A 19804-nucleotide genomic window follows, 5' to 3' on the forward strand; every position below is an offset into this window, starting at 1 on the left:
ACTGTCATAATCAATCAAATATAATTAATTTTAAAATGATCATTTGGTCTCTCAACTATGATGCCCGTTGTCACTAAATGCCGTATTGACAATCATATCGATTCCGAGGTGGATCCAGTGATTTTGAAATGAGGGTGTAAGAAAAGGGGGAGATTGTAGGCAATTTTGTCCAACAAAAGGGTGATTCCAACCTCCGAAACCTTCCCACAGATTTATAACTATCGATTGTGAATTATCAAACACTCACAGAACTGCATCGTTCGACATTTCAGTTTTACTTTTCACTAAACTACTGGTGACATAAAGTCCAGTTTTGGTGAGGTTATAGAAAATATACTAATTAAGGTTTACTGAATAAAAGTTTCATAAGTCACTATTCGTCATGCATCGACATTGGACAAATCTTCTACATTGTAATTCGATGTGAGACAAATAGAGCTTATCTGTGAAATCTAGAGTAGTCATGGCAGTGCAATTTAGAGATGGAATAATGGTTCAAGGATATCGAATGAGCGCATGGATGAATTTTGAGGAATTCTTATCTTTGAATTGACTGTTGTTTCAGTGAAAACTGTGAGTGCCGGTTTGACAAATGACATTTATTCTTTTGGTTTGACTGATTTTGAATTATACTGGTCTGTTTTAATCCTTTATTGGTTTTTTTATGTAATTTATTCCAATGTATGTAGATTGTCTTTGTTTTCTATTTTCACATTCAGTCAGTCCATGTGCTCTATTGTTGACGTATTTAAATGTCCCATTTTTTTATGCTTCGGTATTACCTGATACAGTTTATGTGTTGTTTACTTATTTAAAACCGTCTGTAGTATGATGCCAAGATATTTAGCTGATATTTCATTTGTGATTGATGGTAAGTGTAAACATATTTTATTTAGAAATTCAAACAAAAGTATAATAACATAAATACAATGTAAGCAAAGGATTCGGAGACAAGCTTTAAGCTTTTATAAATCCGTTTCCTATGTAAATAAATGACAAATTTGTATAAATAGTGCATGCTCGTACTTTCATAATACTTACAAACAATTGAATAAAATATGATGAAACATAGATTTTTGGTATACAATATGAAATTGAAAATGAAGATAAAAAGAGGGAAAATGACTTGCTGTGCACATGACCTTATAGATCACACTGAAGAGTGAAATAGGACGGTTATTTTTAACATCATTCGAATTATTACTTATATGGGGGTTACATTAGCCCTTTTCCATTTGCTAGGATATACTGCATTTTCTAGTGATAAATTAAAGAGTCTACAGAGTGGATATTTTAAGATTCCAGCTGATACTTTAAGCAAACGGGGGCTAATCAAATCTGGGCCAGATGACTGACGGAATTAGTATTTAAGAACATCTTCTATTTCTGATTCCTGAAAAACTAAGTGGTCTAAATTGTTATAAGACATATACGAATTAGAATTAGGAAGCTGAGCCTCAGTGTCATCAACGTTGGCCTGTGAAACAAAATATTTCTAAATTCGTTCGTGTTGGCGCATTCGTCAAAGATAAGATTATCATTGGCTAAAAGCGGGGGAATGCTATAGTCATCCCCTTTAATCCCTGTCATCTGTTTTGCAATTTTCCACCGATTAGTAGTCGAGCAATTTTCATTAACAAGCTTTTTTATTAAATCATTATTATAATCATCTCTTGCTTTGCGTATTAGGGCTTTCACATCATTTCGTATTTTCATCAATCTATCCCAGTGCGCAGGTGTATTGAGACGTTTAGCTTTGGTATGTAGCCTATTTTTTTTCTCCTAATTTCTCGACAAATATGAGTTGTTAACCAACGAGACCCCCCTTTCGAAATGTCACTATTCTACTTGATATAGATTTATCAGCAGCAAATACAATTGATTCGATTATCCTATCTGTTATCTCATCAACGTTATTACTATGAAATATTTGATCCCAATTATTTTCAGATAATAATCTATTGAATTCATTATAATCACCCCGGTCATTTATTCATACTTTCCTTTTCAGTGATGTGCTTTTTGATTTTGAAGCATTCTACATACCAATAACTGGGCAATGATAACGAGTATGATCTAAAGGGTATGGGATACACTGGTATATAATAAGCTGTTAGCATGGTTAGTAATAATCAGATCAATACACAATGACGACATTTCAGTGAAGTCAGTCGGTTCATCTATCGATTGAAGAAGACTAAACTGGGTAAACAATTTTTTTAAACTTCGTACATTTATTATCAGGTTGATTATCATTAAAATCCCCATTAATTAATATATAATCAATATGATTGTCATTTTAGGCCATCTTAAAAGATGTCTCCAAGTCAGCCCATGTATCCTGGTTACTATTAGGGGAGATGTAGAATGTACCATACAGTATTTTTTTATTGTTGATTTTCAGTTGAATCCAGATACACTCTAAGTTATTTAACTGTAGGTCGGGTCGTCTGACTGCATGTAAACTATCCTTTACATAGACAATAACCCCTCCCCCGAATTTCTCCGGACCACGATCTTTACGAAAGGGTACCTGGTGATTTGATAATTCTACTGAGTCGTGAGAGTTATTATTATTTAACAAAATTTCCGAAAAAGAAAGAATATCAAAATCTACATACTCTTCGGCAATAAGTTCTAGTTTAGGTAATAAATTTGGACATTTAAATGTAGGAATGAAACAGACTTATTAAACTTTTCACAGAGGGAGTATGTAATCGAACTAACTGATGATAGATCACTTCGATTCAATTGACGATCAAAAGTTAGACCAGGATTTGATTCTACACAACCTATGTACAATAATATACAGAGAACATAACATAAAAACATTTAAACATATACAAATTAATTAATGATTGTTTGTCTATACTATGATTCATGTTACAATTGTTTGTTGTACAATTTTCTTGTAAAATGCGCTTGGAAGTATCAACCAATGGAATATAATTCAATACAAAGTATAAAAATACCATTAATCTAAAACCAAATAACTTGTCTTTTGATGAAATAATCATGTAAACATAATATAAGTCAGAACATATAAGTTTACGTTTACCACTATGTGAATTATTAACATGACAAAGGCCAATTCTTATTCTGTAAACTTGTATTTTAATACACATTAACTACGAGACACCCGTCTGATCACACAGGTAATGAGAATGGCCATAAATCGAGACACAAAATATTTATGTTATACAAAATTGGTAAACAAAATCATACTATACACATAAAATGACAGTGAATCGTAATGTGTATCACGACTACTATAATATAGATTGGATAAGGTGCACAGCAAGTCAATGAAAAGAACAAAAAGTATGTACATAAATTTACAGAAACCATATCTGGACTACAAGTTGTCGGAGTACGGAATTTGGGTTCAAGTGAATCTATCAGAAGGGTTCAAGCTATCATAATCTTTAGCCTTCCAATACAGTTTTTTTTAATCAAGTAAGTAATATGATTACTGGATTAAGATTCAAATTGCTCTATGAGAATAGATAACGTTCATCTTAAGTTTAGAATCTGTAAATAACTGAGGCAAGAACAAAAAAACTTTAAACACTAAAAAATTAAATGTCTAACAAATACCACGTGGGAGTAAACTGTCTCTGACACGTTAGAATAATTATAAACACTATCAGGGCATATATAGTAGGATTATAGAAGGTGTGAAAATTCCAGAGTTACCAGGTGAGAACTGAGGCAGAACATAAAACTTGTAACACAAAAAAAAACAAACAAACAAACAAAATGTCTAATAAATACCACGTGACAGCGAACTGTCTCCGATACGGTAGAGTAATTACAAATACTATCAGGGCATATATAGTAGGATTTTAGAAGGCGGGAAAATTCCAGAGTAAATAACATACTGTTAAAATTTGAATAAAAATATTTTCTACGACTTTATTGACACCAACCGTCTTTTAAATTGTCTTGAATGACTTGCTCATTCGTTTAGCCAAACAGCTTCTCCCTAAACAAGTCGCTTATTAGCTTAAATCATGCGTAACAAATCCTTACGGGAAAATCCCATACTAATATCCGCCATGTTGGTTTTTACGGGACGATTTGTTTACAAACGAAGTTCGTAAGTTCCCGTCGAACTCCGGTGCCAATCGTCTGCTTGATCAACTTCTCGGTATTGTACGTTGTTTGCGTAAAATAAATCCGAGATATCCGAAATAACGCCGAAATGCATTCTGGGTTCTTCGGTTTTTGGACAAACCATTTAAACGTAAACAACGTCTCCTAGCAACCCGATCACTGTAAACATGGCCGACTTTTTACAATGTAAATATTGGCACCGAGAATTAAAATCTGACCGGAATTTAACGATTCAATGTTTAGGGAGAAGCCGTTTGGCTAACTGAATGAGCAAGTCATTTAAGATAATTTAAACGACGGTAGGTGTCAATAAAGCCGCAGAAAATATTTTTATTCAAATTTTAACAGTATGTTATTTATGTGACGCCGAGTATAGTTCATGTTGTCTTGCACAACTTAGATGCTCTGCATATACTCTTAAATGAGCTAAATGATGAATCGGTCAATTTTTTCTTTCAAATTTTGGGAATGTTATATGAATTCGAATGTTTTTCACCTCGAGTAGGTTTCTCTTCCGCATGTTCTATCGAGTGGTTTAAAAAAAACAGACGATTTGCCCATAAACTTTCACTAGTAGGATAGACGAAAATAGAATACTATGACACAGTGAACAAATCGTTTGTCATCATGAAGATGGATACATTATAATGAGCCAATAGTTCTTAATAACGATTATAAAACGTTTGTGTTGAATATTTATTACCAACCTAACCCAGTTCCTGACGCCTTATTTTTTACAAAATCTGATTTGGGTACAAAAGTCATAGTTCCTGCAAACTCTGCTTTAACGTATGAGTTGTGATATGTGAAAAAAAACATACTCAGATGCGAAAGGGATACTACAATATATGAGAGGAAAGTTGAAGATACGAATCCAGTCATATTTTTTCGTTGATGCATATTTTAGCCAAGAGTGTTCCTTTTTTTAATTGATATCTAAGAGTAGGTAAAAAAGTATCTTTTAAGTGAATTTCTTTTAGAATAATTTGTTTGATAAAGACAAAACTGAAATTGAGATTGAACGGTCTGTGTAAAGGATCTTTATTTTAGGTTAGATCGGCTGTTAAGTCAGTCTGAAAAGAGTAGAGGAATGGGCCAGTGATTAGCCGAGCATAGTGTGTTTTCATTGGAATATCAAAAACCGAATACCTATTGAAATCTTCCGGTTTACAGTATCAAAACTTGAAGATTATCGGAGTGATACAACAAAATATTCTGAATATGTTCACATGATATAATCTGTCGATGTGACGCATGATAAGGAATATAATCCTTATGCCTGCATTACTGGTGGTCCGTATATATATATAGGTCGTAAAGGGTCAAATAAAAACACATTTTTTCATCGAATATACTTTAATCAAAGATATACAAGATAATGATAATATCATCTTTTTTGTAATGCGATTGACATAAAATGTTTTATAAAAAATGAAGTGAAACTTTTTTGTAGAAAGCACACCCTGATATACTGTTAGGGTAAACAAAGGTAAATTAGTAATTCAAACGCTAAACGCAAAAACTTTGAAGATGGACCCAGTGAACCAGTACGGTGGACATTCTCTTTTTTTTTTCTAGAAACACCCTCCGAGTTGCTCCTAAAGTATCACTTCCAAGGTAGGCGAAAGACAAAAGTAACTTTCATTTGTGCTTCCTACAAAAAAATTGCACATCAATTTCTATTATTTGTTTTATTTTTTTATTTTAAATCATATAATAAATAAAATGTAATTATTATCTTACCGTGGTATAGTAAAACAAACAGCTACATAAGTGAACCGATTAAAAAAGAACACATTGATTAAAATTGGTCACAAGGAAAACATTTGTGGGTGTCTCAAAAAAGTGTGTGGTTTACATTCTATAGCTGAGTTGCAATCGGGTCAGAAAGGCAGGATTAAATTCTTATTCATACATTATTAATGCCTTGTTATTTAGTCGCCGAACACGAAGTGGCGGTGACTTATTTGTTTTTACTGTGTTTCTTCTTCTTCTTCTTATTATTATTATTATTATTATTATTATTATTCTCCTGTCATAACAATTGTTGAAAATTGATATCTGAGTTTGTAAGACGCCACATTAAGAATCTGCGGATCAATCTATGATTCTTACTACATATCGACCGCCAATTTCAAAATCACCGCCACTGCGAAAAAAAAAAGTTGTTAGATTTCGACGAAATTTGATATCCAGGTTCTTTACGCTGCCTCGGTTAATTATAAGCAGTTCCATTGACGATATGTTTCTCAAAAGACTGATCAGGAAACGGGAGGCGACTTAAACGTAAATTGTAATTCTTAATTTATATTGCATAACGTCGGAGGAGTTCGGTAGCAGTTTGAACTATAACAATTATCATTCGTTTAGCCATTTTTAACTACATGTTATTCAGATCCTTTTGGACAAGACTTAATATAAATAAATAAACGTCGCAACAGACTGATACAGAATAACCAATAAATTCATATCCAATATAAACTTATCCCTCCCTTTTCATCAGTCAGTTATTGACCGTTTAAAGACACGTAAATTAATACTACAAAAGAAAAGAGATACAGAGGGTTCATTAACACACACTACACGGAGGAGCCTGCTAAAATATATAATCATAGCTTACTACAACAAGAAATACATTAATTTCATAGATATCTTACACAAAAGTCATCTATGATATCCGAGGTTGTACAACACCTTTAGTCAATAAAGGACCATCTTTATGTAAGTGAAAGGCGGGCCATACCAAGTAATCGACAACTGTCCCGGACTTTGTATACCAAAAGATATTACTGAAGGTTACAACTATTTCATCAATATTGTTATATTTATCTTTTTCTTCTACGCTACTGCACAATACCGTATTATACACCAACTTTGTAGAACCAAAAGAGTTTCTTTTAAAGCATAATATTCATGTTTTATTTCTGCAGTTTACACCTGTACAATACCTGTATCAATTAAGGTATACATTTAGCAGCATTTGATATAAGATTATCCTTTAACTTTGAAAAGATAAATTTCACTGCACTGCCCAAAGCCTATAAAATAATATTGCATATTACATGTAACAATATTTCAATTCAGTTTTTGACAAAACTGTTTTCCTAAACAAATGATCATATTGCAATATCAAATACTATGCAAGAGTAATCAAGGGAACAAAGGTTATAGCGGTAATCAAAAGAATGTAATTCAGGGACAAAGACCAGACATGGAAAACAGACATACACAACAAAAAACATGAAGTAACTAAAATCATACATACAAAGTAACAAAAGTAAATGAGCAACTCGGACTCCACTAAAAACTGGGAGCATGGACCAGGTGCATCGGTAGGGTAAGCGTCCTCTGCTTTTCTAGAAACACCCACCGAGTTAAAAAGTCAAATCCGGTGTAGACAAACGAGGATAGGAAAACTATGATCCGTTGAATAACTCAGTTTTCATGCTGTCGATGGATACATCATAACGATCCACGAGTTCATGATGACGACCATAAAATCTCTGTAGTGATGACTTCAATCTTGTAGCAACATAACCCTGTTCCAGAAGCCTATTTGTTAGAGGTCTAGCGTGATACAAAAAGTCTGCGTAGTTTCGCCAAGCTCGGGCATAATGTTTGAGTTGTGATATGAACACTCCATACGCAGGAGCCGAAGGGATGTTGCCACAGATGAAAGGAAAGTTGACAATTCTGAATAAAAAGTCATCACGTTTGTCGTAAAGTTTGGTCAATAGTTTTCCTTTACTATCGAATTCTAAGTGTACATTACTATAAAGATAAAAACGAAATCAGATTTCACTACTTTTTTATTTGACATAATGCTGATGTTTCATAAAACATTAGAATTTGTCCTTCCCTTATCCTACCGGTTTATCTTGTAAAATCCACGATTTGTTTGTCTAATCAATTGTATTTCCAAATAAGTAAAAACTGAAATGTAAAACTTTTGCTTAATATTTACTGTTTGCTATGCAAAACATCAAAGAAAAAAGTAAAACTAAACTAAACCATCTATTCTTATCGTATTATCAACTCACCTTGCGCACATCTGATAATTGCATTTCAACTTCTTTTGCACACTGTTGGTTAATCTGAAACAGCATACATTTATTATCCACATCATGGCAAAGTAGAATCCATGATACATTTATGCGTTTGGAATTTATCACATCTTCTTTTGATTCAGATAATACTTCAAGACTGCAAAAGTAAAATGAATCTAATATTTAAAAAAATAGTTAAAAGTGTGTGGCAAATCATAAAGTAGATTAAGGAAAGAAAAGTTATAGAAATAAATTGACAGAATGTGTACCCAATAAAAGAAGAAAGTAGATGTCATGTTCATATAACAACAAATCAAATGTCACGTTAGATATTTTCCAATCAAATGTTATGTTCAGATGATAACCAATTAAATGTTACTTTCATAACCCATAAGTTTTTCTTAGATTAATACTGTTAATTGTATGCATTTGGATATGATATATTTCATAAATGTTCAGTGAAAATAAATTTCTTGTGAGAAGTTCTAAGAGATACAACATATTAAACCAAACCATAGCCAAAAGTAAAACTAATTTTCAATTCAATGACACGTTCTTATTGTCAGATTCTAAGATGGACTAAAATTATGCTTCTTAATTTACTTAATAGCATATAGATTTTTTCCCACAACTCGTTTATTTACACTTCGTAATTTTCTAGCCTTGTTTTCTTAGTGTGTAAATAAGTTGTTTTTGCTAAAAATTATTGCAGTACTTCTATACCTAATGATGACATATTCATAGAATTTCTAAGTTCAAAACACGAACGTGCAAAGTTTCTGTTACTGTAAAAATGAATTCGTAGCATACGTAAATGCAAATAAAGTTTATTTTAAAGTATTACCTTAAATAAGTACAATAAAATCTTAATTGTTTTGGTTTCAGACAATTTGTTCTCTTTTTTCAAGTCAGTAAATCCATCTGTCCATTCATTTTCGAAGAGTTCACTGAACTGACTCCCAAGTTTCATTAGTCTGTTTGGGTCATCAAGGTAATCTCCCATTACTTCATTTAATCTAAAAAAAAGTCTTGTGTCGTTGTATTATTTATTTATTTTATTTACCTATGTATTTATTTATTTATTTATTTATTTATTTATTTTGGTTTTGTTTTCTTATTTTTATTTAATTATTTTGGCTATGATATAAATTAGTCTTTTTATATACTTCCAAGAAGACTGTATATATATATATATACATATATATATATATATATATATATATATATATATATATATATATATGTATATGTATGTGTGTGTGTGTGTGTGTGTGTGTGTGTGTGTGTGTGTGTGTGTGTGTGTGTCATAATTTAAATCGACTTCGTGGTTTGTTGATGTCTGATTGTGTTGCAAGGTATTTATGTCTATTAGAAATAGTTAGTACGACGTTTCTATCGTTCTTATCTCGTAACAATTATCAACGTCTTTGGCGGAACATTGAATTTCTGCCATAGCGAATACTGGATGTCAAAAATTCCGACGGAATCATACAGACAAAACTTGTACAACTCATCGCCATGTATTAGTTCGTTTTATTTAATTTGAACATCATGACAGACTTGACAAATCTAATTTGTCATGATGTTCAAATGAAATATATTTTTACTGCTGCTTTGCGACGGTAAGACGAAGTAATGACTGAAGTCTTAAATTATTGTACTAAATACTAAATTAGTTATACACAACACAAAAAAAGACACTCGCCATTTCCTCATTGTATGTTGCGCAACCCAAGTTTCTTATCACATTAAAAACTGCCGTATGATAAACCAATTATTAACTCTATGTCCTTAGAGTTTTCAAAGTTATGTTCCTTCTTTTTTTTCGGCAATATTTCTTTCCAATTAATCTTTATCTAGATAATGCCGTAATGACATATGTAAACATCACTATACGAAAATGAAAAAAAATCATAAATTATAAACATAAAATATTCACTGTAACAAATACGATAAAATCACGCTTTGGCAAAGAATGATACAAAAAAAGTTATGTCGTTTGAAAGTATTTACTTTTCTGTAGGTTGAAAGTAAAACGCAATTTATTTCAATTTGTTTTGATGGATGTGGGATCGCATTAATGATTCACATGTAAAGACTCATTCATACCTGGATAAGGCATCTGCTTTCTCTTGTCTCAATTTATCGTTATTTTCATCTGCCTTAGTCAATCTGAAAAAAAATATCAGGATTTAATCATAAGTAACCTTCTTTTTTATTCTGTCATTGCCATTCGTCATATGGACTTCCTTCTCGGCAAGCTAAACTATATAGAAATATAGTTTTCGCTGGCCAGGCCATTCCTAATCGTAGAATAAATCTAGGGTGGTAACTTAGTACACGATGTATGGTAGCTCATCGTGTACTGATTAAAGGTATCATATATAAGAAACCCTTGTTCAGTAAGTGTTTTTCGATGATCTTTTAAATCTAATGTGAAAGTCCTTCAATGTATAAATAGTTATTGAACAGAGTTTTTATTATTCTATGTTAAATACAGCTCCATCGTGTGCAAGGATCCAGGGAGAAAAACCTTTACCAATTCTATTTTAGATCTGATTCCTCTTTAGGGTAATGTAGAGACATTATTATAATAGAATAAAGTTTAGGTTTCATAATAACGAATATTCAATTGAAGAAGTCTAAGTACATGTAGTAGTTGATATTTTTATATTTTGTACCAGAAATGCATCTAATATTTCTTGTTTCTGTTTCAATATCAAGCAATTGGTTACAACAAATATTTGTGCTGTTTATGTAAAGCTTAATGAGACATTTTTTAAATCTTAATTTAAAATATTCTGCACCTGTATGCAACCTTCAGCAAAGATTCATATGTAAAGACTATGCTTACTGTTTTACACTGATTGTCAATATTAATATAATTTAAAGCTTTTTTTTTTCGTTAAGTGGAAAGTTTGAAACAGGCGACGACTTTTATTTATCCCATTCTTAACTTTTTTATTGGTAAAGAATCCATAAACCGTTTAGACTATGAAACCATTACATAAATATATTTTCCTGTGTTAGAAAATGTGACAGAAGATCTAGTAGGCACTGGACTCCTTTGTCCATTACACGTAAAAAAGTACCTATTTAATTCATGTAATCTATAACTCAATACATTGACAAAATTTGCTACCGTATCTAAACAGAGGGATAATTCAGAGTCATCAAATTTAAGAGTATTGCCAATACGTAAATACAGGAAAAGGAAACGATCTACGTATAAAACTTCAATACCATATCATAATATAAAGTTAAAGGAAGAAAACAAAAACCAAAACTAAAAGACTTGCAAAATGAACTACAACAAAAACCAGGAATGACATCATATACTCCGGACGGATAGGCATGCCCTATTCCATAAAAAGCATATGTCACGTTGCAAGAAGGTAAATCTGCTGATGTATCTAAACAGAAGGACAATTTAGTTGTAACCCTGACTTAGGGGTCATTAAACAATATCCACGCTCTACAAAGAAAGTTCGTGTGCAAAACAGAAATGGAATAATTGTGAACATGTACAACAAAGGCTTTAGATGTTTTGTTTCAAATATGTATCAATATCATTCAAACTTTGCATAAACAAAGAGTAATCAAGGGACCTTAAATTCTAGCGGAATGTAATCCAGGGACACGTGACATACAAAGCAAAGAACATAAAACAACTAAAATAATACATACAACGTAACAAAAATAAATGAGCAACTCGGACTCGGAAAACTGGGAGCATGGACCAGATGCACCGGTAGAATAAGCGTCCTCTGCTTTTTAAGAAACACAAACCTATAATTTCCGTATGATTTATATAAAGTTTATTTTTCAAGACTTTTTTGGGTAGGTGAAATATGTAACTCTAAAAGTAATGAATAGTTAATATAATGTAGATAGCAGCAATTTAACGTAAATTCCTAGTTTATGTTGAAAAAAGCAACACACAAGGGATAAAAATCTGTATAATAAATAGAACATTCAACTGATAATCCTGAATAAACAAAATATAATCACTTACGCCAATAACGCATTAGATTTGTCTTGTACACGAAACAAGTTCCGCACACTCGATAGATCTAGTCGTTTTCGGCACTCGTGATATATTTTGTTATTCACTCTTTCCAATTGATCATTCTATTATTATTATTATTATTATTATTATTATTATTATTATTATTATTATAACACAGTTTATACAAATATTACAAACGGCATATTATTAAGAGATTTGATACAAATCTTATAACATTTTCAGTGTTTTACTCAGCATTTTTTTTCCCGACGTTTATGCATCATACCTGCACATTGAAGGTAACAACCCACACTGTAGATTTTTAGAACGTTAATATTTATTAGGCAGAATTGAGCAACATACTCAACAACCAGAGACAAATTTATCATCTGTTTTAGATATTTTACCGCTTTCATTTGATAAAACCTTAAACGACCGTCTCAACCAGGTTCTGCGCGCGAATTTAAACTATCTGTTTTACCGACAACTGTATACAATGAACAGCTAAATAATCTGTAACTATTGGAAACAAGTTTACTCCGGGACGCTTTGTGTTTGTGACAGTCCATAAAAAAAAACTCAAGACACTGCCATCAATATATGGATGAACCCAGATGCAGAAAACCCTCCTTGCAAAGTGCCAACTTCATACACATTATAAACGATTTTAGTCAGTAAAGTTGAACAACTGATTGCTACACTTACACTAGTTATGTGGCTCGAAGTGTCTTTTAATAAGAGATAAAAGTGATTGTTTTGTGTTTTTGTATGCATGTATCGCCTCCTGTCTGATTTTTATCAAGAGTGATTCTAAATTATTTCATTTATATGTTGTTAATTTAGCTTGACATAAATATAAAATGAAAATAATTGAAAAAAGAGAAAACATAAATCAAAGTTTATTGTGTGTGACATATACCCCTGCTTTCAGTAATCATTATGAATAGTTTATTATTCCTTAGGTTGTACAACCCCTTTCGTCATTAAAGGGCCATTTTTATGTAAATGAAACGCTGGCCATACTAAATATTCTACCATTGTCCCGGACTTGGTGTATTCCTTAAAACACTGCCTGTCAAACTTTTCTCCAGGTTCAAAGTTTATAAACATAGGAGGATCCTGCAGCTCAGCGTAGTAACAAATTTGGACATATTTTTGGATGAATGGAAGACACGTATCTTTGTAGGTTTGAACAGTGTTGTATTCTGCATTATTGATAATTTCCTGAAATGCAACCAGTGAGAAAAAATCAGAAGACATATTCTGATTATTGACCAAGAGATATATGAATAGTACTCCAGCTAAGAATCCTGCAAAATGTTATTCATGGTTGGAAAGTTTTAATATTGATATTTTGTTTAAAATATCATAGTAAACAGAAATTAACATGTGGCATTTCATAAAACCCCTGTTCTTAGGAGATAAACATTGTATAGAATGTACTATAGAATTCAAAATTAAGGGAGGTAACTCTGTAAATGACACTAAAAACAGTAGAAACTATTGGCTTTTTCATGTGGATTATCTAATTAGAGCAGTCAGACTGATAAAAAAATTTTTGGGGCATTTAGAACTTATTTTGTCTTGTAGTTTTTCGAATAACACATTAGAACTCATAGCTTGATTCAGAAAGTTGAAGAGAAAATATGTCCATTGAAACAAACTTCACTTAGCCTAGTCTTTTGTGTTTTAGTGATGAATAGTTAAAACTTCTTCTTAAATGCAAATTTTAACTTAAATTTAAGTCCGTATAACCTAGACTACCTTTGTTTGAGAGATGCATGTTCTTTTCCTTTTTCTTTGTCTTGTTCTTTCTTTCTCTGATTCTTTTTACTGATAAAGGAAAACAATCAATATATCAAGAATGTCAAGAAATTATTTTTGATAGTTATTTGAATAGTAAAGACACATAATATTTTTCAGATGATTCATTTTTTATATAATCTTTTTTGATAATACGGTACCAAATCTTAATTTCCTACCGTATTATTACGAAATTTTATCGATAAATGAGAGTTTGGGCAGTTAATACACTTTAACGTTTTGTGGTTTTAGAATAACGCAGCAGAATTTATCGCTTGAAACAGGAGGAATGTGAAATATCGATGGAAATGACGTTCGGGTCATTTATATGACTTTGGAGATATTGGTGATATATTGCTTTTGTTTTTGTCTACATGTTTTTTATATGAAAAAAAAAACATAATACAAAGCTTTAGAATCCGGTAAAGTGTTTTATATATAAATACATTGTTACAAGCTCGAAATCTTGTAATTTCAATATTTGTAAATTCATCTGATCATTTTGTTTGTAAATGAAACTCTCTGGGTCAACATTATACAGTCTGCTTTTTATGAACAATATCAGAAATGCAAAATATGAGTATAATGTATATACAATAATCGCACTTTACATTACTTACATTATTTATATCTTAATAGTCACTCTACATTTGCTTTTTGCAATAAATAAAGTAAATGTGCACATTTTGCTTGTTTGTCTGTTTGTTTTCATTGTGTTTTGTTCAGTTTTTGTTTATTTTGAGTGGTATTTTTGTTGTGTTTTTCTAAAAAAAACTATTTATTTTGTAATATGTTATACATGTACTTACCTACTTGGTAGAGATGCATCTTTGGCTGTAATATTTAGTGTATCATTCTCTTTTGCCTTACATAAATAAAAGAGACATTTTATAATTATGAAACTTGGTTAAAGTATTCTTCCCTAGAAGTATTTAATGTTTTTGTGTCAAACTGTGCAGAAAAAAATTTTGACGGGTAAACCCTTTATGTACTTCCCTTTCTTTTTCGTATTTGATTTCTTTTATTTTTTAAATGTATACGTTTACTTTTCGCCGACAGCTTTCCATATTTTGTTGTTCCTAGCTGGGATTAAAAAAAAAATACAATCTGCTGTGCAGTGGAGAAATGCAATAAGGGAAATAGAGCATAAGTAAGAAATGGGAGAACAAACCTGGTTAAATGAAACGTAGGTGTCACAAACAGTAAATAATATTTGATAAAGCCTACGATTTGTATGATTTTTATTGGCCATACAAAAAAATGTATTTTTGACAAAATAACGTTTGGTTTCCTATAGGACAAAATATCCTCATTTGGCAACACCAGGGGACTAGTTCAATTAAAAATTACTTGCAAAAAACATGTAGTTTTCATTGGTAATTTTAATCAAGAAGCATTCATTTCACCACTTGAATATTGTTAGATACATATGAAATTAAATCTCAGATATTCTACCATTAAAACGTCATAAAACAAATCTCAATCCACCGATCACAAAATTTAAATTTATGGTGAAAATAGAAATGAATTATAGAGAAATTTGATAATGAGGTTGGTTATCGTGAATTCTTAGAAAAATTCGTACAAAGAGCAAGTTCCAACTCTCTTAAAATCTAGACATTCTTTGAATATCGTGATAATTGTTTAAGTTAGTCACTCTTTCCAAGTAATTAATATTAATTTTTTTATTTCATTTTAAGTACCTTATAGATGTTTATATTCACATGTGCTAACTGTAAATTGTGGTAAATTGTAGGAGTAATCAAGGGAACCAAGGTTATAGCGGTTATCAATAGAATGTAACCCAGGGAGAAAGACCAGATATGGAAATTGGTTTTCCTTTAAATTGTAGATTGTAAAGCCAGTATTTTCAAACTACTTACATGTAAATGAGTCTTTTGTGTATTTCTTACAGGATGAAACATAACATCATGATTTCATAAATTACAATAACCATCTTGCAGACAACTCGGGCGAGGGTTCGTTATGATATTTGGTGTGTGTGTGTGTTGTTAAATTTGATAAAAATCTTGTTTAGACCTCTAATCCCAAATCTATTGACGCAGACTATGCCATGAAATTTAAATCAAATGTGGTTTGTAACCTCGTTGTAAAACAATCAACTAACAAATTCCAAAGTTGTTGTAAGAAAACAAAGATTCTTTCGGCTTTGGCCACGTCAAAACGGGCGACAAGACGGCAGCGTCATACGTTTATGCAACTAGATGTTTTTTTTTTCTGTAAATATTATTTGATTCCATAGGTAATGATTAATTATGCTTACCTTTGTTTGAGGCATTCAGGTTCTTTTTCTGTTATTTTCTTATCTTTTTCTATATTACTGATATGATAGAAGCAACATATGTAATTTGAGTATACTAGGTTTTAACAAGTATGCGAAACAAAATTGTTTTAAATGAAATAATGACTAAAATATTAAACCAAATTGCGACAACACCATTACCATACGAAGGGAAACTTTATTCTAATCCTGTTTTTCTTTTTTTATATACTGAATTGATCATAACTTTAGTTGTCTTACATCTTTAATGCCCTTGCTTTTTTAGGGGTCGGTCTTGTTGTAACCTTGTTCCTCTTACTGATATTAGAAAAACAAACTTCATTGAAAAATCAGTTGAGTATTTTCAGAGGTTAACATAAATCTAGTCTTTTGTACTTTCTGTGTGTGCTTGCATTTAACGTCCAATACAGTGCTTCTTGTCTTGTGCTGTATGTATCAGTAATATATTTTCTGGCGTACATGTAAGTACTTTACTATACCTAAATATTGTTTCGCGTTGTTTGAATACCAGTGTTCTGACATTTTGTGAATTTGACGTTATAGTATAGAACGAAACACTAACAAGTGAGAAACGAAGTGAAATGACATTTGTCATACGATTTCGCATATTCATTTCGTTTGTGTTTTTTTTTTTTTTTTTTTTTTTTTTTTTTTTTTTTTTTTTTTTTTTTTTTGTTGTCGTTTGTTAATTTTGTTTTCGTTTCATGTGTCTTTTGTTAATTTCCGTTTTCCATTTTCAGAATATATGTATGAATAATCGGTTCTACAGAAATAATACAAACACTTACCCTTGCTTCCTACCAAACGGCATACGGAGAAAGCTCCAAATTACAGAAGCATTTCGTTTTAAGTTAACAATGTTAATCAACATGTAATACACACACTGAAAAGACAAACGTAAACGTTGATCCGGCATCTTTTATATATTTCTTTCGTATGTTGGCCATGCAACCTATACATGTACTTACATTTGGCTTTTTTTTTTGCGTCTCGGCAGGCAGTAAAAGGTTTCATTGTATTCTAGTCCTTAGAACTCAACGCAAATTAAAGTACTAAATAGGAAACTTTGAAAACCTTACTTGCATCTACACAAAAACTGGAAAGAATAAATCAAGGACTTACTTCAAATACAGTTGAAAAAATCTTTCTATAAAATTTAAACGAGTGCTCATCTTCGTCAAGTTGATCATTTCCCTTCCTCAACTGAAATTTAACGTTACCAAAATAAAAAAAACATTATACAACTTTTATTATAGTTAAAGCCATATTGACCGTTAGAGTAATCAAGGAAACCAAAGCTATAGCGGTAATCAAAAAAATATAATCAATGGACAAAGACCAGACATGGAAAACAGACATACACAATATAGAACATGAAGTTACTAAAATCATACATACAAAGCAACAAAATCAAATGAGCAACTCGAACTCCACTAAAATCTGGGAGCATGGACCAGGTGCCCAGGTGAATAAAGTAGAACAATTTTAGTCAACAATTTGGTTTTACGTTTGAAATATCTTTTATTGGTAATACCGTCGAGTGAAGACACAAGAAATTGACCTAGCAGGGAATACAACGTTGAATCAATGTTGAATTAACGTTGAAACAAGGTTGAATATTAGTTTTATATGAAAGTTTCAACCATGTTTAAACTTCAACCTTGCATCAGTGTTTAGCTTTTAACAACGTATAAGCATTGAGCTACCTTCACTTTACTTCAACGTTGAAATTTTAACCGTATATCAACAATGAACGTATAAATGTATTTCAACGTTGAACGTTCAAATGTGTTTCAACGTTGAACGTTCAAATGTATTTCAACGTTGAACGTTCAACGGTATTTCAACGTTTGAAAATAGATTTTTAAAATACTGACTAATTTTATTCAAAATAAAAGAGTTAAACTTTGAAAATACATAATGATGTTTCAATGTCTGAAATAAGGGGTTCACCTTTGAGACCCTTTTAATCTTGTTTTCCACGTTGAAACAATGTTGAGCGCCCACTGGGGACCTTTTCTTTGATGTTTATATACATGGTCTTTATTTTAAATTCCAATGATTTTGAGCCCAATATTGCCCACCTAATAATCATATTTTTTTTTCAATTGCACAGACTAAGCTGTTTTCATCACTCGGTTCTTGGTAAACCACTTTTTGTAGTACGGCTTACACAAAAAATACCAAATATTTTGATAAGTTGAAAGTTAACATATAAATAAAACTAAGAAATACCTGTTTATCTGTTGTTTGCCTTCCCTTTTTTGCTCTTCCCTTAACCATGTGAAAGGTCGCTTCTTTTATATTTCACTTCCTGAGACGAGTGTAGGTAAGTATATTGATAGTGTAAGGTATATGTGATCGTGTCAACATAAGCTAAAAGTAGAAATGTGCATTGATCGGTACATTTTCAACGTATTTAAACTTAATATCTGATTTGTTAACTTCAAAATTTAAGAACCATTTTTTTAGAAATAAGTAGCTTGACATAAAGCAATATTTTTATATCTTTGGTAATCTTTAAAATGACATCAGTTCAAAATCAGTTTTTGTTATCATATGCAAGAAGGCGTTCAAGCAATAATCGAGTATATCACGTTTAGTATATTTGCAGACCCTTTCTCCATATTCGTTACTTGTATTCCGTATCAATGCACTTGCTACAACTAATTCAACAAATAAACCTGATAACAACAATGTCAGAGCAATAGGTAAAATGTTAGGACAACCAAATAAACCGGAAAGTTAACGTATAATCTCAATGAAATTATAGCTAATTGCTTTTGCAATTAAATAATCATAGAATAAATAGAATAAGCTATACAATACTGACAAAGAGTATACAAACAACATGTTTTTGTTTTTGTTTTTGTTTTTTGTTTTTGGGGGTTTTTTTTGGATTTGTTCAGTGTTACTTACAAAACAACGCAAGTATTTGTTGAGGCATAATTGCGGATGAGCAATAGATACAAAAAATCGAGTACTTCTGCAACTGCAAGGCACAGCATTTAAGATGGACTTCTAAATAAACTATTGGATGACATAAAGGTCAAATTTTGTTGAAGTATTAATGATAAATTTTATCTTTGAAATTAATAACAGTACACAACAAAATGTAAACAAATAGCAAATGGCAAAACATTTTTCTTTTTTTTTCTATTTAATACTTCAGACTAAAACGTGACTAACATTGAGCACATGTCACTGTAATCTGCAAACTTCCTTGTAATTTCTCTTTACAAAAATACCATTAAAATTGCGTTCATATTTAGGGTTTTGTGGTAAAAGGAAGAAAATATACCCCTACCCCGTCAAAAAGTCGCTTAAATTGACATATTTTTCAATGTCAAAATATAACAGTATAAAAATCTGTTCCTGTTACTTTCCATGGCCGTGATCAATAAGCAGATGTACGACTGGTACTTTTATTATTCAGCAATCACAATACAACAGCAACGTACAAACAATAAGAAGAGAGAAAGAGTCAGAAGACTCCCTTCTTGAGGGCGAATCCTCTTGAACTTAAAT

The 19804-nt window shown here is 31.3% G+C and overlaps 1 protein-coding gene and 1 long non-coding RNA gene across 3 annotated transcripts; one reads left to right on the top strand and one right to left on the bottom strand.

Moving 5' to 3' along the window:
* Positions 1-763: 763 nt before the first annotated feature.
* LOC148604883 (uncharacterized) lies at positions 764-6225 on the top strand. Its single transcript, XR_015916218.1, has 4 exons — positions 764-871; positions 2012-2206; positions 3342-3456; positions 5167-6225. It is a non-coding gene; the product is annotated as an uncharacterized LOC148604883 (long non-coding RNA).
* A 6871-nt stretch (positions 6226-13096) lies between these two features.
* Positions 13097-18627, bottom strand: LOC148604884 (uncharacterized). Of its 2 annotated transcripts, XM_088551048.1 has the most exons (6): positions 18512-18627; positions 17065-17479; positions 16259-16315; positions 14784-14839; positions 13936-14004; positions 13097-13395 (listed from the first exon to the last, which is right to left on the bottom strand). In XM_088551048.1, exons 3-6 carry the CDS (start codon positions 16271-16273, stop codon positions 13272-13274), a joined length of 264 nt encoding a protein of 87 aa, XP_088407174.1. In that variant the 5' UTR covers positions 16274-16315; positions 17065-17479; positions 18512-18627; the 3' UTR covers positions 13097-13271. The 2 variants fall into 2 exon arrangements, with proteins under 2 accessions (XP_088407174.1, XP_088407173.1); XM_088551047.1 differs by lacking the exon at positions 14784-14839.
* Positions 18628-19804: the final 1177 nt, after the last annotated feature.

Source organism: Perna viridis, chromosome 10 (assembly GCF_037379345.1).
Source record: "Perna viridis isolate PV_CMFRI_1.1 ecotype Kerala chromosome 10, ASM3737934v1, whole genome shotgun sequence".
NCBI lineage: Eukaryota > Metazoa > Mollusca > Bivalvia > Mytilida > Mytilidae > Perna > Perna viridis.